The sequence below is a fragment of the Rattus rattus genome, chromosome 1 (assembly GCF_011064425.1).
Source record: "Rattus rattus isolate New Zealand chromosome 1, Rrattus_CSIRO_v1, whole genome shotgun sequence".
Taxonomy (NCBI): domain Eukaryota; kingdom Metazoa; phylum Chordata; class Mammalia; order Rodentia; family Muridae; genus Rattus; species Rattus rattus.
Window position 1 is genome coordinate 45,738,626 of NC_046154.1, and position 22,537 is coordinate 45,761,162.

The 22,537-nt window shown below is 40.4% G+C and overlaps 1 protein-coding gene across 5 annotated transcripts in view; it reads left to right on the forward strand.

The window, feature by feature from the left end:
- The window catches only part of Osbpl9 (oxysterol binding protein like 9), a 139,340-nt gene that overhangs the window by 81,706 nt on the left and 35,097 nt on the right, over positions 1–22,537 (forward strand). For 2 of the 5 annotated variants that reach the window (XM_032900421.1, XM_032900430.1), the window contains exons 5-9: positions 12,529–12,597; positions 17,845–17,940; positions 19,096–19,143; positions 20,376–20,405; positions 21,570–21,620. In XM_032900421.1, the coding sequence (XP_032756312.1) occupies positions 12,529–12,597; positions 17,845–17,940; positions 19,096–19,143; positions 20,376–20,405; positions 21,570–21,620 (294 nt within the window). Of the gene's footprint in view, positions 1–1,932; positions 2,021–12,528; positions 12,598–17,844; positions 17,941–19,095; positions 19,144–20,375; positions 20,406–21,569; positions 21,621–22,537 lie in introns of those variants that run through there. The other 3 variants (XM_032900439.1, XM_032900447.1, XM_032900455.1) reach the window with 2 other exon arrangements.

Here is a 22,537-nt window from a genome sequence, read left to right on the forward strand (position 1 = left end):
GCCTTCTATAGGTGGTCCTGCCCTTGGGCAGATTATGTAATAAAGCAAGCCAAGCAAGTACTGGAAGGAAGCAGTAAGCAGAGTCTCTCTGTTGGTTTCTGCTTCAAGTTCCTGCCTTGTGTTTCCTGGTCTCCCTCAATAATGAACCGTAACCTGTAAACTAAAATTTCCACCTTTCCAAACATGCGTTTTGGTCAGTGTTTTACCACAGCAGCAGGGAAGTAAAGTATGATAACATGACTTGATAGATCATTTTGTCTTTGACTTATTACTGAGGATTAACTCCAGGGCCTCATAGACAAGCACACAACCACTAAGCTGCATTAGCAGCAAGGACACACTTCCAGATCCTTCCCAGACAGCTCAAACTGGAGACCAAGCACTCATACATTTGGTCCTGAGGTCCACTGTCATCCAGATCACCTCACTCACATTTTATCACATATGAATTAAGGCCCAAAGCAATTACTAAAGAACTCAAATGATAATTTGAGTAAAATTGTAGCTGTGGTAAATTCCATGAAAAAGTTTCATAGGCTACTGGTGACCCAAAATAGAAAGAATTTAAATTGTGTAGAAATGATGGTGAGAAATTGATAGTCAAAAGTTGTTACCAAGACGATAGTGTGAAAGAAATAGCGTGGAAGGTTCTTGGCAAATTAAAGAAGCTTCAAAAGGACTGTTGTGTGGAGTGCAGAAAAATAGGGGTGCAAGTTGAAAGATGCAGGTAGGGCTATAAAACATTTGTACAGTTCAGTGTTAAATACTGAGTCATATCCTTTTGTATCGTGCAAATCTGAGGCAAGTTTTTTAATTGATAGTGAGATACTATGGAAATACACTCTAGCTCTTAGTTGAGAGTGAATTGGTAGATTCAGGAAGACTCTAGTGAGGAAATTATTCCAAGAAGGGCTATTATTTTGGATATGAGGAGAGCTAGAATTGAAAACACATTTAGGAGGTTAAGAATTATAGAACTTGGTTGATAGATTTGAGTGAGGACTAAGAGAGGTCCCTAAGGACTGCTACATTTTTAGTTTGCATTTTAGAGTGGATGATAGTGGTTTCACTTACTGAGATAGAGATCATGGGAAAATTCCATGCTTATAAAAAAAGGATCAGAATGAACTTCGTGTTGAACATTTTGGAACAATTTACATCAACTAAAAATACCATAAGCAATGAGTGCAGCAGTGTAGTGTTAGTGTAGTTGAGTATTGCTTGAACTCTGCGCCACAAAACCACAGCAAACTATTGGGTGCTTCGGAGGTCTTAGGAAGGGTCAAGATACCAAGGAAAAATAGAGCAGAAAAGCAACTTGTTATTACTGGTGTCTGTGATTTCCTGCATTTTGGGCCTCTGTCCAGGTCCTCCAAGCCTGAACTTCACAGTTACACCATTCGGATTCTTGAAGTTCTTCACAAGCCACCTACACTCCTTACGGTGCTGTCAAAACAGCAAGCCCACGGACATGTCACCTACAAGTAAAACAGACACCCAAGCTCTTGTTTACTGGTAGGCTGTAGTGTTTCCTCCTCTCCGGCCTTCCTAGTGGGACAGAAACAACTTTCTGGAGGCAAAATCAATTATCAAGATGGAACTTCTGAGCTCACCAGCTGCCAAAATATGGTGATGGAGAGCTCGAAGCCGCTGGCGCAGGTGAAGCCAGTTCCAGGCCTTTCCCCAGCTCTCGCGGGTGGGAGACCTGAGCCACCGGGGCTCCTTCGCGGCTCCTTCGGCCTTGACGCCCAACGGGGCCAACCGCCAATCGCCAGCCGCTCACCTCCCATGCAGGTGACCCGTGGCCAATCGCCAGGGGCCTCTTTGCCAGGGCCAGCCAATCGGGGCGGTGCCTGGGCCGCGGCGCAGGGGGAGGGCTGGGGAGGGCGGGAGAGGGCGTCCTCAGGCGGCTCCTGGGCTGGGGTGCGGGGCGCGGAGGGGCATCCGGGGCGGGGAGGGGCCCCTCCCCTAAGACGACGGCGGGCCGCGGCGAATGGCTCTCCTGCTGGCCGCTAGTGGAGTGAGTAGACCCTCGGTCCGGGCGAGGGGCCGCCTCCCCTCAGCTCACGCCCCCAAGCTCCCCTCTGTGGCGCCACTGTCCTGTTTAGGAAAGACTTCTGTGGAACTCGGTTCTCCTTTAGAAGGCTGACTGACTCACAATCATTTCAGTTGAGCTCTAAACTCGAAAGCTCAACTCTGACCCAGCGCCTATTAAATGTAGACTCTTCCCTTGCAGGCCAAGTAGAATTTGGGATGTTTTTAAGCGTTGTGCTGGAGCTTGGCCCTGCATTTGTGTGTCAGTGATGGATGCTGCTGTTGGTGGGTAGGTGGCTAGGGAGGGAGGTGGTTTTGTTTTTAAGTTGCTGCTGCAAATATTTTGGAAACTTCAATATAACCTTTTGGGGTTCATGGAACAACTGTAGCGAAGGTTTTAAGGTTGTCAGCCCTAGCTCAGTTATGGAAAGTTGCCTGTGATTAATATAGCAGGAAGGGAAGGCCCCTGCTGACCTTCCTGCTGTACTTAATTTTTTTTTAATCTTGAAAGCTTGAGATTTAGGTTGAAGAACATTTTTTAATGTGAAGACTTGATACTGCATGATTAAATTGTTTTACATTTTTAGTTGCATTACAGAAATTGAAAGCCAAGTAAGTATTTCCAGGCTTTTCAGTGGGAAAGCTAGCAATGGTCTTAAAGTGGTAGTTGCAGTTGAAAACGTTCGCAGCGACTTTAAAAAAATGGGAGCTCTCATGAAATTGCTCACAGGTCATCCTTTGCAACATGGCCTGTGTTGGAACAACCATTAGGACCCCATACTTACTAGTACTAACATTCTTATCTTTTAATTTTATTTGGATGATTTTTAAACTTTTTTTGTGCATCTCTACAAGAGATTATTTAAATAGAAGCCAGATTGTTTTAATGTACTCCAGGTCAGGCATACATCACTAAGAAAGGGATTTTAGTTTGAAAATTTAAACAAGAAACAATTTTTTTTGAAGTTGAGTGCCCTGAGTCAGTTTTGAACAGGAATGACTTTGTACTTGAAGCATGTCTTAGTAAGTGAGAGGCTGAAAACTAAATTGAGCACAGTCATGTTGAAGATCTGCAGGTTTAGTTCAGGGTAGATTTGTTTGCTGTGATCTCTTTTCATTGGAAAGTTGGTTGTGTGGTTTGTACTTTTTGAAACAGGATTTCGGTACCGTACTTGAACTCTTGACCTTCCTGCAGGGGTTACCTTCCTGCAGGTATAGCACCACACCCTTATTTTCCACATTTTGATTTAGAAAGGTAGCGATGATGACAGTAATCACATGTTTCTACTAAAGTATTCGAGGATGGACCCTGGGATGGGTCAGGGTCTATCCCTGAATGCTGCACTGTGGAGAAGTAACTGATGTTCATAGTAATGTTTATGCTACAAGGGAAAGTGTTTATTGTTACTGTACTTAGCATAAATTATATTTTTGAAATTTTTTTCAATAAAGATTTAGACAGTTACTGCTATTTTTTTTTCTTTTTTTCGGAGCTGGGGACCGAACCCAGGGCCTTGCGCTTGCTAGGCAAGTGCTCTACCACTGAGCTAAATCCCCAACCCCGAGTTACTGCTATTCTTAAAGCTAATCTTCCTCTTTAAATATTTTAACAAAGGCGACCACTCAGCCATATAAAGCGATTTTCCCTGCACCTTATTCCCCACGTCTGAGGCTTTCAGCTTTAGTAATATCTCTTGGATTTGACATGTTTTCTTACGATACAGCTCTGAGTCCTTTGCCCTCTCTCAGCTAGACTTTTGGGAAATCTGATGACTGTGAGGCAAGCCACACCCATCCTCTTCACTCAAAAACACATTGACTGAGTCACCGCCATGCTTCTGCTTTGGGCACCTTTCCACATCCACTTCCTGGCATCCCTGTAAGGTCCTCCACAGTGGGTATGAATTCATCTCAGCTGTCTGAAACCAGGCGTTCCCTGTGAGCAGTTTCTCATTAGAGCCTGTCTAGCCTCTGAGCTCTTTTCTCTTTGTTCTCTCCTTTTTACTTAGATTACAATCCACATTTCAAGTGGTTAAGCTTTGGGTTGAATCCTAGAGCATAGCACCCATATTTTCCACATTTTGATTTAGAAAGGTAAAATGTGTAAAAGAAGGCAATGAGGTACTTTATGTGCCATTACAGAATGTGTTCATTTCTCTTATAGCTTTTGGTAAATGTTAATTTTTGGTTCCCATATCTGATTCTTGTTAGGTTGTAATTTGCTAGCAATAAAAGTTTTTACTCATCTTTGTATCCTGGAGCCTTTGTCACTAATGGAGTGTCTGGCTATGTAGGCTGGTCTCTTCCTTATGTTTCCTTACCCGGGAGAGAAATACTGAACAGATTTACCAGATTAAAGTTTTACATGACAGAGGGTCCTCACAATGAGCACCCAAAGACCCAGGACAAACTGTCTTATTTCTGTAAGTTGAATATAGTTATCTGTGGATAGCTGCATATAGTGTATGATTGGATCAAGAGCTGTGATGTAATGCAAATAGCTCTAAGGAAAAGCCTGTCTGGAGTCCTACTGGTCAGTCAGGGCAGCGTTCCTTCTGGGTGACGCCAGGACTCCTTCCAAATGAAAAGTTTGTGACTTGCCGCCTTCAGACAAGGGTCTCAGGGGTTTTTGTTTGTTTATTTTGTTTTAGTTTTTGTCTGTTTGAGACAATCTTCTCATGTAGCTCAGGCTTGTCTTGAATTCATGATTTCCTTGTCTTTGTCCCCCAAATGCTGGGATTACAGGCGTGTGCCACTACACCCTGGCCTGATCAGAGGATTTCTTTAACGTAGGAAAAAGTCTAAAACAATATTTCTGCCTAGGGAGAGAAGGGTTCTGGTTCTTAAGACTAGCTGTGGGTAAAGGAATTCTAGAGTCTCCTGTTGCTTTGAGAGAAAAGGGGAAGGTGAGAAATTCAGATTACTTTTAAGTGCCCTTCAGTTCACGAGTGTAGCAATCGCAAGTGTGGTACTTGGAGTTGAGCTTTCTGAGCCCAGTAGAACATTGTAGGTGTTTAGCAAGTAGTGTAAACTGGAGACATGACCACTCCATGGTCTGGTTACAGCGAACGTTTTTATTGTAGAAATGAGGGATAGAGCAGCCAGAGGCATCTGGAGTAGTCCAGCACAGAGAAACAAAGAAGTAGACGGAGCATGGCCAGCAGACTGGGGCTCAGGCCATGAGAAGGGGTGGGTGTATGTGAGAAAGGAAGACCCAGAAGACCTAGAGAGGGCATAGCTGACATAGCAGGGTTATAAGGAGATTGAGAAGCTGGGGGAGGGGGTTCCTGAGCTGGAGGAAGTTTAGGGGGGACCTGTGTGTGAAAGAGCTAGAATGTTCGCTCAGTGTGAACCTGATATATGTAGCAGGTACTTGTGAGAGCTGAGGGAGCCTGGAGGCCAGCGTGCAGTGTGGTATGTTAATAGGCGCCATGTTTGTCCCTTCTGTCAGTGACAAGAGAAATGGTTCCTTGGCCCGGGGGGGACTGGCTTCACAAATTCCTGAGGAATGTTGGTATTTGTCTAATTGCCAGAATTTGGGGAAATGAAATTTTCTTTGAACTTGATATAAATGATCAGAATACGAACAATTATATTGTAAATGTAAAAAACCTTTTATTCAGTCGTACTGGAAGGACATTTTTTTTCTGCCACGAATTAAATTTGTTCTTAGGTCATTGAACTGGTTGCTTACAAGTGCCACAGGGAATTGGAAAAATGTTTAGAAACAGTGCTGTGATGGTGGCAGGTTTTAGAGTCTTCCCAACCCCCCATATCTATATGATTTCTGATGTAGTTGAAATAACACTAATAGCAATACTAGCACAGATTGGTTTGGATGCACTGTCTCATAGGAAGAAGCAAGCATGCTAGAGAAGGAAGCATGCAAGGGAATTAGAAAGGGGTGACATTTTCATTTCTAAAGGTTGGGTGCCAGAGCAGCACAGGCCTTTCTTCCCAGCACTCAGGAGGCAGAGGTGGGTGCATCTCTGAGTTCAAAGCAAGCCTTATCTACTGAGCAAGTTCCAGGATAGCCAGGACTACACAAAGAAACCCTATCTTAAAAAAAACAAAATACAAAAAAATGGGCCATGCTTAACTCTATTTGCTGTTTCCTCCATTATCCTTAAACATGTCCTTGGAAACCTAATAAACGCCTGGCCTTCACAGAGCCAGTACATACGTGGTTCTGCCATGAGTAAGTGGTGACTGCTGCTGCTCTGTGTGTGTGTGTGTGTGTGTGTGTGTGTGTGTGTGTGTGTGTGAGAGTGAGAGAGAGAGAGAGAGAGAGAGAGAGAGAGAGAGAGAGAGACAGACAGACAGACACAGAGACAGTGAGCATCAACGACAGACAGTCCAGACCTTGAAGTTTACTTATTTCTGGAGACACTTTAAAGAACTTGGCTTTATTATATTGACTATAGCTTGTTCTGTTTTTGTGAAATAAGCATTTTCAACTGAGTTACTGGTTTTTGTTTGTTTTGCTTTGCTTCTTAGCATTCTAGAGCTTGTTTTAAATTCTGACTACATTAATCTTTCTAAGTTTTGAAGTTGCATTAGTTCATTCAAGTTTTAGCCTTTTTTGTCATACCATAGAAGACCTTGTCTTATAGGTTCTTCTATATTCATAGATGTACAGTTTCCTGTTTTTATTTAAGTGAGCTCAGTTACTGGCCCTCCAGTGTAATGGAGTATTCACTGTCTGCCTAAACCTACATTAACCTGTAGGCATTTGCTTCAGGGGCTCCTAGAACAGGAAGGAAGGGAACCTAAAATCTAATTTATATACACACACACCCCACATCACACCAGCTCACCCCACCCCGCCCCCATATTCTATAAGTAGTGGAAGAAGGAATCTTCCAGGAACCAAGATTTTGCCAAACAGTCTGGAATCTAGGAAATTAGCGTAAGGGGAATTTTTTTTTTTCTGTCAGTGGCCCCAGGATGTATCACCCACTGCTCACCTTGCTCCTCAAACTCTAGGATTTTCCTGACTCAGCTGCTAATTTTGGTTTCCTTTGAAGTCAGCATCTAGATCTGGAAAATACTCTTAGAGAGAGCTTCTTCCTTGTCCCTCAGTCTGAGTGTGTGACCTGAGCTGCTGCTCCTTTTAGAATCGTTCTCTGTTCTCTTGGTGTGCCTCAGAAGGCTTTGTCGCCTCTGGCTACACAGCGTTCTATTCTTGGGCTTTTGTTTGGCTTTAGCCCTTGGGAGGCACTGACGGAAGAGTAAAGAAGGGACAAAAGAGGACTTTTAGGGTATTGTTGTTGAGTGAGTCTCTGCTTTGTATCGATGCTGTAGCTATTGTGTGTAGTCCCCGGACTTCTTCAGGCTCAGGGATAAAGCTTCCTTGCTGTTCCAAAGAATCTCTGGCTTGCATAGCCCTGAATAGTTTCTTGAGCAGAGCCCTGCTCTAACACAGACCCCTGCCTCTGTCCAGAGCCTGCTTTTCCTCCAAGTCTTCTGATGCCTTTCCCATCACACTTCCTTCCCCTGTTGTGAGTAGATACTCTACCCCAGTGGTTCTCAATCTTCCTTATGCTTCGATCCTTGTGTTGTGGTGACCCCCCCAACCATAAAATTATTTTCATTACTTCATAATTTTAATTTTGCTACTGTTGTGGGTTGTAATGTAAATGTCTAATATGTAACCCCTGTGAAAGGGTCTTCGGACCTGCAAAGGGGTTTTGACCCACAAGTTGAGAACCACTGCTCTAGATCAATGTTGAGCTCCTCAAATTGATAGAAACTCTTAGGTCAGGATCAGTGTCCACTTCACCTGGCATCTGCAGGGCATCCACACATAGTCACAGAAGATGCTCAATGAACAAATAATTACTGTCACAGGGTTGTAAAGGCCAGAGTAGCACATGTAAAAACGTGCTTGTGACAAGACTTGGCATGAGAGGATGGAATGTAGAAGGGGTAAGACAGTTGTCATAGCACGGTCTTCTGGGTCACACCACCATTGTTGTGATAGTCTTTTCTCCTTTTATATTAAAAATCTTAACAACATCCGATCCCAGCATTCATGAAGTCTTTAATAACTGAGCAAGGTATTGTTTCAAGGGATGCTGATAGAGGACTTACAGGAACAACTTTATGTTAAGTACTGTTAAGAAAGCATCCTGCAGGATTCCATAGTCACCAACCTTTCCCCCTCCAATATTTGCCACAAACTAAGCGCTAGCTTGGGGAACACAATAGAGAATAAATTAATTCGGGTTATCTTGGTAGACTTCCAACTATTTAAATTGGATAATTTTGTGTGTACTTTGTGCAGTGGTAGCAGAACCGTGCCCGTGTTTCCTTCCAGTGGACATCCACTGGCAGTAGAAATCAGTTACCCAAAGACAGCTTTGTCAGATGCAGTTTTAAGGGATAAGGTCAGGACAGTTGTGGAGTCTCTCTTTTAAAGGTAGTGCGGGGTACAAACTTTTGGTATGACTAGTTTATCATGCAGGTCCTCCTGTGTGATAATTTGTCAGCTGTCTGCTGTACAGAGTTCAGGTCACATTAGAAGACCATAGAGTATTTGCTTAGGAAACATTGTTTATTCAGAAGTTGTTGGAGAATTCTCAGTTCTTGCCTAAATGCCCAGCTTATGGGCTTACATGGTTAATATTACTTTCTTCTGCTTATAAGAGAGAGCATAGTTCCAGGAAATTTACTTAAAACGAGTAGATCTTTAAGAATAGATTGAATAAAGTGTTAGTATCGAGGCTGGGGAAAGGAAGAGGAATGTTTGTTCTGTGCTTCACGGTTTAGTCAAATGCTAAGTTAACAGAACCTGATTGATAACTTGAGAAATGGCTCAGAGGGTAATGCCCCTGCTATGTAGACCTGATGACCTGAGTGACATCCCTGGAAACCACATAAAGGTGGAGGGACAGTGTGTCTACTCCAAGGAGTTGTCCTCTGACTTCCTCATGCATTCTATGACATATTCCCACCCCAAGAATAAGAATAATAAAAAATCAAAACCAAAAAAATCCTGCAGGTTAATAAAAATAAATAATAATAAACAAACCCCAGCTAATCCAATTGTCTCTGAAGAAAAGCTTTGTTTGCAAATACCTCATGGTCAAAAACATCAAGTAGTATACTTTTATTCTTCATGTTTGCTTGATAGATGGTGAGTCAGGAGTGTGTTGGCCGGAAGGTGTGGAACCCTCAGTGTCTTGTCTTTCGTTAAGGGGCACATTTTTTCTATTATGACAGCAGGGGCTGTTCTCGGGGCCTTTTCCTGCCTGGTGCTTTACCTTTAAGTGTTGTGGCTATGATTTATTTTTCTCGGAATGGGGGTAGGGAGTTTCAGCAATACCCAAGCAATGCCAAGTTTTGTTTTGTTTTGGGCATCTTTTAGGATTTCATAGATAATCTTGAATAATTTTGGTGACTTTGCATATAAAACTTTGAGAAATATGTATAAATTGTGGTTTCTGAATATTTTTAATTTTTATAAAATAAATACTTAGAAAAATTAAATATGTCAAACTAAAATGATAAGAAAAGAGTCTCTCTTGATTTCCCTCTTTCCTCTAACAGAATTTCATGTTTTTTTTTTCCCCCTTGTGTTTGATTTCTGAGAAGGAGTGAGAGAGGAAGAGAGGAGAGGAGGAAAGAGACAGAGACAGAGAGACAGAGACGGGGGGGGGGGGAGCAGGCAGACAGACTTTTTGAAAACATAGCTTCCAGCCAGCCGGATAGTGGTCGGGCACACCTTTCTTTCCAGCACTTTGGAGGCAGAGACAAGTAGATCCCTGTGAGTTGGAGGCCAGCCTGAACTATAGAGTGAGTTTCAGGACAGCCAGGGCTATAAAGTTGAGACCCTGTCTTCAAAACAAAACGATACAGCTTACAATGTGAAGCTAAAACACGCAGTTTCCATAGCGTTCATGTGTGCTGACTATTTTATGAAGGCTGTAAACTCATGTTTCCGTGATTTTTAATTTTTTTTATGCCCCAACCCTTTTAATTTTTTTTAAAGGTAATTTGCTACATCTGAATTTTCTGAGGCAACTCTATGTCTTTCATAAGTTACATGTCCCACAAGAGCTTGATGAGGAAAATAACCTTAGTGCCCATGCTAGGGCACTTCTGAGAACGATGGGTAATTGTGCACGATAGCAGGCAAAAAGACTTTCCCAGGCAAATGAAATGGATGTTGTATTTCTAAGCTTCAGGCTTCTGTTCATTTACTCTAGCTTCTTTTTATGTAGTTTTACTGAATAAGTTGGGAGACTTTTTTGATAAAAGTTATCAGTTATTTTTAATAGAGAAAATCCTATATACCCCAAACTTAAATTGTTTTATTTTAAAAAACCATATCACTTTATGGAGTCTGTATTTATATTTTGTTCTGACAGTGAAAAGGTGGATAGAATTTCATAATGAGTATTAATTTGATGTGCCAACCCATGAATTTTAGTGCTGGTGTCTGTACTTGATTGTTAATTCTTCATTGACTTGTATGAAACAACCCATTTCTGTCACATCTGTGTGACAGTTTAGATTTTGTAGTTCATTTTTCTCTTAAACAAAACAAAAGCTTAAGCATTAAGCTATTTTCTGCATATATTTAAACTAAAAACGTTTTAGAGTTATGTTTAACCATCTTAACCTTCAGTGGAGGGGAAGCTTTCTTTGTGCTACTTGACTCTTGGTTACCAAGGTAATTTTTAGATATAACTTACATTCTGTGTTTTAGGCAAAATAACCAACCAGCAGTTTACTGCACTACTCATACTGGGTTCTTTCTTCTGGTCTGTCTAGGCTGTATGTTGCCACATTTTGTTTATTGCTTTTACCATTCTATAACATACATTATCATCTTCTTCGGGGCTTCAGCTTACTGTTTGCTTTCTTTTCTGAAAGGAATGAACGGTACACTTAGTGCTTGTGTCTTTTTCTTGATTGTATATTCCCTAAGAAAGCCCGCATGTGACTTAGAGTATTCGTCATCAGCCTTCTATTCTCTTTCTTTAAAATCTGTCAAGTCAATTGACCTGTGAAGTTCTACTGTGTGGATTTGGGGATTACAGAAGTGAATTCTGGCTCCCAAGGCTTCAGATCTAGAAAGGAAATTGAACAACTACCATTAGATTACCCAGGCCATCTTGTGCATGAGGATGGGGAATCAGGACCAATGAGCTGAGCTGACAGTCAGGATTCAGAACACGTTCAGTTCTTAGTGTTTTTTGTGCTCAGTTCCAGGACATTAATCCCTTAGAGGAATTTTAGATTACATGTTCAGTGTCCTTCTGCTACAGACTTTTCAAATAGTATTGAAAAACTTACTAGAAAAGTATAGTATTTGTAAGTAGAGAATTGGGTTAGAATCTTAATTAAAAATCCTAGTTTGGGAGGAGTTGGGGGAGGGGAAGCTGTAATCAGAATATATTGTTATAAAAAATGTATTTTCAATAAAAAAATACTAGTGGAAGATCTAGATGTTCAGTAGGCCCTTGTAAAACGGGTTCAGTGCCAGTCTTACATTTTTTCTTTTTTTCTCATATTTTTTTTCTTTCTTAATTTCTTTCTTTCTTTCCTTCTTTTTTTTTTTTTTTTTAAGACAAGGTTTCACTTTGTAGCTCAGGCTACCCTTGAACTTTCAACTGTCCTCCTGCCTCAGCCTTCCAAGTGCTAGGATTCTAGGCCCGAGCTTTGCCTATAACTATTTTACAATGTCATAATGATGAAATGAGAAAGAATAAGTGTGTAACAGACTTTATAGTACTCTGAAACCTTTTCAATATGTCTTATTAATGGTGAATCCATAGTGTTAGTACTGCTTACTTAGAATTATGAGAAAAGACCTTTTAGGGGATTCTTGGGATACATAGAAGTTTCTGGTAGGAAAATAATAGCTACCATGTGGATAAAAGAGCCTAATTTGAAGTCATACATAGCTGTGGAACAATGCCTTCCAGAAAATACAATGGAGAAAAAAGTTCACCCCTATGCTTAGTTTCATGAGTATTTAAAAATTTATTATCTTGACCCTAAATGAACCAATAGTTGAATATTATATCTTTAGGGTTAAAAATACATAGAAATCTTTACCCTCAGTGCTCCTCAGTACTTCCGAGGCCTGTGCTGTAGCTGAAGTGGATGAACCACGAGGGCTATAAATGTTTCAGGATGCTCAGTTAGCCACGGATGCCATTAGTGTTCTTCACTTGGAATCACAAGCGTGGGAAAATTACTAAGTTGTTTCTTTAGTATGCTTTTTTGTTTAAGTGAACTTTTAAGTCATCTGATAGGAAGGCAAAATGGTGTCATTTCTCTAAGAGCTTAATATGCTAACTTAGTTTTCTAAGAAACAGAAAAGCCAGGATTTTGGCATACTGTTTGTTTTTAACTTGTTACTTGCTCACGTCCTTATTTTCCTGTGTAGTTACAGGTTTCCCCTTAGTCCTTTGCTTGATTACTGATACCACACTTCAGCATGGTAACTCTCTACTCTCTCTCTTCTTACCTTTATGGAAGATCAGTACCACACTTGCTTTTTTCCAGTCTTCTGGTATCTCTCCAGTTCTTGAATTTTCAAAAATAATTGTAAGTGATTGAATCGTAAGTATTCCCTATGCTCCTTTGATTGGGTGAGAGGTCATCTCAAATGTGTCATACCCAGTTGTTAACATAGACTTTGAAGGTGCTTTTATGTTAATTAAAATTGCATTTGCATAAAATTTCATTAGTTTTAGGCTATTTTGCTAATTAAAATGCCAATATTTGTCCATATTTTTACTTATTTTTCTGAGGTGGGTTTTTCTTTGTTAAAATTTTAAGCTGATTTTTCTCTCTGTAGTTTTACTGCTAATGATGTACTCTATTATTTTATACTTTCTAGGAAGACTTGTATGAGCAATTTATTTCATATATATATATATATATATGTATATATTTTTTTTAAACAAATTGTTTTGAGGCAAGAACTAATGTAGCTCAAGCTAGCTTCGAACTTGTGATCCTGTCTCCACCTAACAGATGCTGGAATTCTATGCGTGCGCTACCACACATGACTTCCTTTTCTTTTTAGGGGAGAACATATTTTTTATAGTATACTATTTTGGTCTGTTTAAGAAAAATATTGTATGTAGCAAACTCAGTTCTTCAAATTTTCTCTAAGAAACAACTTTGATATAAAGTGTCTCATTGTTGAGTTTTGTATTACTCTCAGTCTCCTTTCAGTGCTCTCCTCAGTTCCAATTACTCAGAAGTCAGTGTCTGTCTCTCTCTCTCTCTCTCTCTCTCTCTCTCTCTCTCTCTCTCTCTTCTTTCTTTCTTTCTTTCTTTTTCTTTCTTTTTTTCCTTGTTTGTTTGTTTGTTTGTTTGTTTTTCTAGATAGGGTTTCTCTGTATAGCCCTGGCTGTCCTGGAACCAGCTCTGTAGACCAGACTGGCCTTGACAGAGATCTGAATCTGCCTCCCTAGTGCTGGGATTAAAGGTTACCCATAAGTTTCTTGATTTTTGGTCAAGAAGACTTTAAGTCACCTTTGGTCACTTTAACCTTTGTTTGTTGGTCTGTCACTGTCAGCAGGAATTATTTTAAAAAGCCTTTACTGCCCACTTTAAAATCTTACTCGGAGAGTCACCAAGGCAAACCATGATTTACATGTACCTTGGGGTTTAAGGGCACCCCTTACAGTGCTCTTGTTAATGGGAATGAAACATTTTGTTCTTGTGTTTAGTGTCCTACCTTCAATCATTAATAGGAATTGATTTAATTTGCTGACACATTAGCTCTTCTAAAAATAATAAGCTAGTCCTGCATACTACAAATTAAAAATACTGATTCAATTTTCTTATTATCATAGACCATTTTGTATTTGTTTCTCTGTAACTGCTTTTAAACTTTTAAAATGTGTTTTAGTGTTTTGAGAGTGTCTGACTGCCCAGAATTCTTGATCTTCCTTCTACATGCTGGGATTATGAATGTTCAGTTAAAATGTAAAGTGAATTCTTATACAAACTGACACGTAATGAACTGAAGTACATCAGTATTGTAAGCCAGAGTGCAGAGGCCCTGATTGCCAGCACTGCAATATGGTCACTTCAGTTACTGCTGAAGGACATGAACAAGAGAAGAAAGGAAAGGGGCAGAGAATGGATATACAGAAATCCAGGCACATGGCGAGCAGCAGTTGACAGTTGGTGCAGCTGGTGCCACATGCATGCAGCTGGCACTGAGACTGACCTGGAGAGTGCTAGTGAGTGAATGGCACAGTTCCTGTCTTCTGTACCTTTCTTCAGAGAAGTCCAACAGTAACGTGCACAGTGTTAGATAGGACAAGTGCAGAGTACTACAATGTGCATCTGTTTGACTCCTACACTGCTCTCTAGAATTGTGAAACCATACAGTTTTTCAGGGTCTGCCCTGTTTGCAGTTTTTTCCAAAGGAAACAGACCACTCTCTGCATGGGAAGAGTTTATATTGTTAGTCTTGTTTAAAAAGAAGTCTCTAGGGCCAGCAGAATGGCTCACTGGGTAAAGGCCCCTGATGCAAAACTTGATGATCTGATTTTAAGTTCCCAGAATCCACATGAAGGAAAACAGAACTGACTACTGGAGGCTGCTTTCTGACCTCCACACATGCGTAGTGCTGTGTGTGTGTGTGTGTGTGTGTGTGTGTGTGTGTGTGTACGTGCGCACGCGCCTGCCTGCCTGTCTCTGTGTGCACACGCCTGTGTACATGAACTTGCACATTTGTATGCATATAATGCCCAAGCAGGCTAGAAAAGGGCACTGGATCACCAGGAACTGGAGTTATATGAAGTTCGACTGTGTGGGCACTGGAAGCCAAGCTCCAGCCCCTCAAAAAAAGCATCTGGCATGCTGAGCCATTCAGCCATCTCTTCGACTTTTTTTAAAGTAAAAATTCTACAGGTTTTATCTCTTGTCATTCATGCTTGAGTTATGAGAGACAAGATGACTCAGACCGGGAAGCTAGTCAGTGACTGATAGTGAAACTGGTGGTAATTTTAGTGCATTCTTAGTCAGTTTAAGAACAGTATGATTACTGTCACCTGCTCATCCATACTATTGATGAATCTGTAAACATTATTTCATTGGTTGTAGATGAGTTGACTGTAGAGGTCCTTTTAAAGCACACCTATAAACTTTTGGATTGATACGCAGGGGAGGTCAGACCAGTTCTGCGATTTTAGACTGATGAATTCCATTACGAACCTCCCATAAGCATTCCATAAAGAAAACTGCATCAGTGAGATCTTTGCCATGAGGTTGTGAAGCTGGGTTTGTTCTGCTAGTGAAGGGAAGTCATGGAAGGGTATCCAGGGAGACTGGGAGGACAGTGCAGTGTGGCTCAGATCTGAGAAACAACTAAGGGTTATTTCTGAAGAACTGAGGTAGGACTCAGACCTGAAGTTTAAACAATGTGTTTCTCTTCTGTAGCAGAGCTTTATTAATTTGTTTAAAAGGTTCTGGTTTAAAAGGTTGACTCTAACTTAGAACTCTGAATGAACTTAGAAGAGGACTTTTTTTTAAAGATCACTTTTCCTCCTCTTGTGCATGATTCTCCTATTTACTCTCCATTGTGTCATCGACCTTTTAAACTGTTGAGTAACAACCGGGTATTTAACTGGGTTACATTATTACTAATTATGCCATCCATTATACTCTTGAAATGAAACAAAACAAAAACCCAGCCAAGCTTCCTCCTCATACTCCTCTGGGGTATAACATCAGCAGGAGCTTTTCATTAAATGTTTTCATTAAACATTTTTAGTTCTCTGAATATCTTTAAAAACGGAAGTGTTTAGTGGGCGAAGGTGGTTCCAACATGTTTAATTCCAGCATTTGGGAGGCAGGTGCAGGCAAGTGTCCTGTGAGTTCAAAGCCAGCCTGGTCTACATAGATAGTTCCAGGCCAGTCAGGGTTGCATAGTGAGACCTTGGCTTAAAACAAACAAAACCCAAAGAATGTGTTTAATCATAATTTTATTATTATCTGGATTGTGAATTCATTGGTTATAATTTTTCTCAAATTATAGATAGAAAGATAGATAGAGATAGAGACATATAAATTACTTACTAGGAAGGGATTTTTCTTCAGGCAGTTTATGTGCATGTAAAAAAACCAAGTAAGGCAAGATTTATCAGCTTTAAATTTGAAAAAGAAAATAATTACAAGATAAATTGGCATTTCTCATAACAGACTGTTATTTCTGTCAGAATTTCCATTTTAGTTTGAGGAGAACAGAGGTAAGTAGTACTAGTGTACTAGTGTCATAGCAGATGGAGCAGCTGCTGCTGCCTTAGTAACAGGAGGGAGGGGTAGGGAGACCGTCTGAGCTGAGTCAGAACTAGGAACCAGGCTTGCCGGCCTCACTTGCCGTGATTCGTTGGGTTGTGTCATGCTTTACAGTAACGAAGTGTTGTGTGTGCCCAGATGGGATCAGGTTGCTAGCATACCAAAGACGCTTCCGTGTCAGCTCACTACATGGTGACGATGGTGAATATAAAAGTAAGCAGTGTGTGTTGGCCAAAGGTGGGAGAAGCCCGCCACAGCTGGGTTTGAGATATACCCTTCATCACTCCTTAAGTACAGTTTGGTGGTTGGGCGAGAGATGTCTGATGCTGGTAGGACAGCTGCGTGTGCAGGCAGACTCCACAGCACAGGCTGGGAGTGAGGCTTTCTCCGAGTGCTTGATCTTTTACAACTGTGCTTCGTTGTTTGCTCAGAGATGATTAAAAACTCAAAATTTCCTTGAAGGAAGTCAAAATAGGAGGCCTATGGTCTTTTGGGAACTCGTCGCAGATACATGAAAGCAGGGTATGTCATTGCTGAACTTTTAAACTGAGAAAGAAATGGGGCCTCTAAATAAATCAACATTTATACCCTGTCCAGAGTCTAGTGTTCATGCCAGGGATGACAGTGAATAGGAAACTTGATGAGTGAGAAGGAACTTGAGGTTGCATTAGAAAGAGCTGCGAGGATGTTTAGTTGTGAGTTCATAGTCCTCCTCTGGTTGTAGCCTGCCTGGTGCTAGGATTGTTGATGTGTGCCATGTGCTCAGCTCTCCTAAAGTTTGTTTTGTTGTTTGTTTGTTTTAATAAGGACAAAAGAGGGTGGAAAACTTGTGAGCTGGTGGGGTGGGTTAAGAATATAAGGCCAGGGGTTGGGGATTTAGCTCAATGGTAGAGCGCTTGCCTAGCGAGCGCAAGGCCCTGGGTTCGGTCCCCAGCTCCAAAAAAAAGAAAAAGAAAAAGAAAAAAAAAAAAAAAAAAGAATATAAGGCCAATGGCCAGCGAGTTAGCTCACTGGGTTAAGGCAGCTGCTGCCAAGCCTGAGTTCAGCCACCGGGGCCGGCCTGGTGGAAGGAGCCAACTGACCCCTAACTGTCCTCTGACAACCACAGGAATTGAACTCCTCCACCCCCACAATAAATAATGTAATTAAAAAACCATGAAGTTAAGATTCCGGGGGCAGGAAGGATTGGAGGAATGTTGGGAATAGTCTAGGACTTTTATATTTTTTAGATAAGTAACTGTGGTTCTGCTGGAAAATGGAGCCAGTTGTGTGGGGTCTATGGTAAATGAGGGTCAGGGAGCCCTGTCCTTTGAGCAGCAGCATGTGTAATTGGTGAGAGAGTTTGTGGCTGACAGAGAGGGTGACGCAGCACTTTTCTTGGAAGGTTTTGTTAACTTACACAAACGTACTTAACATAAATATTCTGTCTGTCTTTGAAAGTTGAGAGTACTTGTTTGTGAAGGATGAAGAGTTTTCTGTCATACTGAATTGCTTGTGTACTGAGAGATTGTTCACTTTCTTTTTCTCTAGGGTTTGGATTCAGGATTCGTTCCTAGTGTCCAAGACTTTGATAAGAAGCTCACTGAGGCTGATGCTTACCTGCAGATCTTGATAGAACAATTGAAGGTATGGCCTGATATTCTGATGTAAAGTAGTAAATGTTACTAAGCCAGACTTAGAAGAAGTTACTTGATGGTAATTTACATCTTTACGTGGCTTTCAGCAATTTTTGAGGTTGATTCTTTAAAAAATCCTTTTCTCTAATTGTATTGATAAAGTTTATGTTCTGTACTTTTGATTTTTGAGGTAAAAGCTAAATAGGATATTGTAAGGACTTGGATTCACTCTTTGTCCCTTTTAATTAAAATGATAGGTCATGGGAAGAAAAAGAAATCTTCATTAACTTAGAAGACAAAGCAGAAAAAAACTCTTGAGTTTAAACAGATGCTTTAAGCTACTGACACTACTGTGTGGCTAGTCTAATCCCCAGTCCTTGGAGGATTACCTATTTGAGGCTAACTGTGTAGTACACTACAGAATTCCTGCCAGCCTAGGCTACAGACTCTGTTTTCAAAATTAGAAAATCTTATTGGAGACACTGGGGAGAAAGCTTGATATGCAAACATGAAGGTCTGAGTTGGTTTCCCAGCACTCGTGTCAAAACTGGGCACAGCACTACATGTCTATAACCCCTCCCTAATACCCCCTCACTCCTACGCACATGCACACACACATGCTACATACATTTTTAAAAAGTTCAAAAAGTCACGGCTTTGAAGATAGATGGTTCTGTCAGTAAAATCACTGGGTAAGAAAGCAGAGGCCCTGGTTCAGATCCCTAGCACCTGTGTGACAAGCCAAGCATTGCTATACACGCCTGTAACACAGCACTGCAGGATAGAAATAGGCAGATCCTGGGAGCTTGCTGGCCAGTGAGAGTTCCTGCTTCCCAGAGCGAAGTGGAGGGTGGTGGGGGGAGACACCGGTCTCCTCTTCCCGCCTCCACAGGTGCACACACACGCGCATACATTGCAAACATAGACAAACATTGCTTTTGGGGGGGGCTGCATACCATAGCATTTAGTAGCGTTATCATTAGCAGCATATCACACTGATTCACACAGAAGAATGTGATGTGAGCCTTGAAAAAAAAATGTGTTAAAAATGCATATGTTAGCCACAGCAGAACTGTTAAGAAACCGAGATTTACTTTTCTGTTTAGTAAATGTATACAGTGTAATAAAATACTTTCTACTAAAATGTCTTTTTCATATCCTGTAGCTTTTTGATGACAAGCTTCAAAATTGTAAGGATGATGAACAGAGAAAGGTAACTTCTACAAACATAATTTTACTTAATTTTTTAAAATTCAAAAGTTTTTTTTTTTGGAAAGGTAATGAAATTGGTCAGTATCTTATTATTACTTATTATTACTTAATTATCTTATTACTGTTGAAGCCAGGGACCTAAGGTGTGCTTTGAATCCCAGCCCCAGGAGGGGGAGACAGGAAGATGAGCAGTTCATGGCCGGCTTGTACTACCTAGCAAGAGTCTATATAAGATGAAACAAAGTGGATGAGGCATGGTGGCACGTGTCTTTAATCCAGCACATGAAGCTTTGTGAGTTTGAGACCCCAGAGGACTATATAGGGAGAACCCCATCTCAAAACAAGAAAAAGCCAAACCTACCAAACGACAAAAACCAATATTACTGATCTACTTACTATGTACTGCTGAAATGTGTTCTCGAGTGGTGTTACCTGACAAATTCTCATTTACAGTGTGATAATTAAATATAAGGATCATATGCAGATTTTAATATAAATCTGTCTTTACAAGTATTAGATGTCTGGGAGTAAGTTCTTCTCTATATATGGTGTATTGAAGGTAGAAAGTTATTAAATTTCTAGGCTCCCACCTTTAGTCCCAGCACTCAGGAGGCAGAGGCAGGAGGACCTCTGAGTTTCAGGCCAGCCTGGTCTACAGCGTTTGCTTTAGGCCACTCAGAGCTACACAGGGAGACCCTGTCTCCAAAAACAGAAAACAGGTAGACAGCTGCTAAGTTTCCACGTGACAGTTGTGTGAAGAGGATGGCAGCGAGCAGGAGGGCGGCGGCACGAGCCGCAGGGCTCGCTCTACCTCCTGCTTCTGTTCTGTTCCCGTGGGGTCTGCAGTGCTTACAGCCGCCATGTCTTCTCTCGCCCACGTCCTGGTGTAGAATTTTTTATTCTTATTGTTGTTTTACTTTAGGGAAGGTGATTTTTTTTTGTTTAAATCATGAAGTCTGTGATAAATATAAAATCTGTTTTCAGAAAGGTGTAAGAATGTTTTATACTTTCTTGTAAGTCTTGAATTGCATAAATTGTATGAGTGTTTATCCATAAACTATCTGGAATTTTAAATTTAAATAATGGAATTAGATTAAAAACAAAAAAGTATTATCTTCCTAACTTGACTATTCCGACTTAGTATAAGTAAAACAATCTTTTAAATGCCTAATTGTTAAAAATAACAGTACTTTGTGATTCTCATTATTTTTATTTAAAACTTATTTTTCACAGAAAGTTGAAACCCTCAAAGACACAACAAATGTAAGTTATGCATTAAACTCTGATGTCAAATTAGAAGCTGCTTTTAAATGTCTCTTCCTTTTAAATCTATTGCTGTTAACTAAGAACAACCACAGTCTCAAGGTTATGGATTTTTATGAGGGTATTTAAGACCGGTGTCACAGATTTATTATCCCTGTTGAAGTTAGCTCCATGTACCGTCTTATTTGTTTCTGGTCTTACTTCTGCGGTATCTTGAGACAAAAGTGTCCTCTGGTATAAGGTGTGGCAGGCATTGTAGCACATATCTGTAAGAAAAGCAGTGGGTGATGCAGGCAGAAGGATTAGGAGGTAAAGGCCAGCTTCAGCCATAGTGAGTCTCAAGCCAGCCAGTCTCAAGCTGAGACATTTTTGAGACCCTGTTTCAACAACAACATAACAAAAAAAAAAAAAAGAAAGAAAGAAAGAAAGAAAAGGAAGGAAGTGAGGGAAAAGGAAAGAAAATAATGGTACAGGCTCACAGTCCCATATCTGAAATACTGGACTTAGACATCTCTCTAATGGATCACTTGCACAGCCATCATATGAGATACATGGAGGAAAGGGACTCAGTTCTAAATACAAAATTCATATATGTTTCTTAAATACATTTCCATGCAGTTGATACCTGCATTTTGACTCAGTGACTGAAATTGGGACACAGGACTTGGAGGATTAGAGACATTCAACCTGTACATACTCTCCCCTTTAAAATACAAGATGATTCAAGCCCCCTGCATTCACTGCCCTTCAGTGTTGTCCAGTACACTACTAATAGGATTTTAAAATAGGGAAAACAGAACTTTAGATCTGAATGTTAGGACCAGATCCTTACTCTCTGTCCTGACCTTGCAGAATGAATGTTGGGGTGGCTGCTGTTGAGCTAAAGAATTGAAGGCTAATCAGACTAGCATGTCTGTCTCCTTTGAGAGAACATTTGGTATAAATCAATGTGATGCCCCTTGAGAAATGGTAGAATTGCTAATAAATAACTTCTTGTCACATTGTCAGCAAATTAGAACTCACCAAACACACAGAAGAGAGTATCTGATATGTAGACTTCACTCCTTTATATATTTGAACTGATTTTTAAAATATTTAAACTCTAATGTTATTTAACTATTTTATTTGCAGCAAGATTCTAAAATCAGTGTTTTGTCTTTATAGAGCATGGTAGAATCAATTAAACACTGCATTGTGTTGCTACAGATTGCTAAAGTAAGTAAATTTTACTTTTTGTTACCTTACAAAGTTTATGATTTTAAAAATTGTATTGGAATTTTTTTTAGTAAACACAAAACTCAGTTCTGAGACAGTTATAAAACATTACCTTTCAACAATAAGGATGTTTATCTCTCTCTCTCTCTCTCTCTCTCTCTCTCTCTCTCACACACACACACACACACACACACACACACACACACACACACACACACACACACACACACACACACACACACACACTTTGTTCTGGTAATAATTCCTAGTCGTGGCTGGGAAGGAGGGGTACATGTTTACAGCACTCACCCTTTCCTTTTCACCGTGACTGCAGCCTGAATGTTTTATATGGTTTGGTTTGGTTTTTTGTTTTTTGTTTTTTGTTTTTTTTTAGAAATCAGGAATTAAGCTTTAGCACATTTTTTTTTCTTATGCATAGTAAAGAGTATAATAGAGATATTTTTGAAATTTGTGTTTGACACAGGTTTTTTGTTTGTTTTTGAGGAAGAGAGGATACTGAACTGCATTGTTGTTTATTGTTATCCACGACAAAATGGGTAGTGAATTATTGCTCTTTTGAAAGCTTTTTGATATACTGAAAGTATAGGCCTGGAATTTTCAGAAAGAGAACTACATTTGAGAAGGTTTTTACTTGGTAAAAAACCTTCTGCCCAACTTTATATTTGATATCTGTGCATCTGTTTCAGCTAGTGTGTGGAAACAGCCAGGTAGACAGTGCAGTAGGCAGGCTTGAAAATAATTGATGGTCTGTTTTGACAACAAAAGAGAACTGGGTTTTGTTTGCCCAGCTATAGAATCTCTTTTTTACCTCCCATTGCTAGTGACACAGCCTAGGACACAGTTGGAGGCATGAAATTCAGGCTGTTTTTGGTTTAGTTTTTCTTGGATCTAAGTTT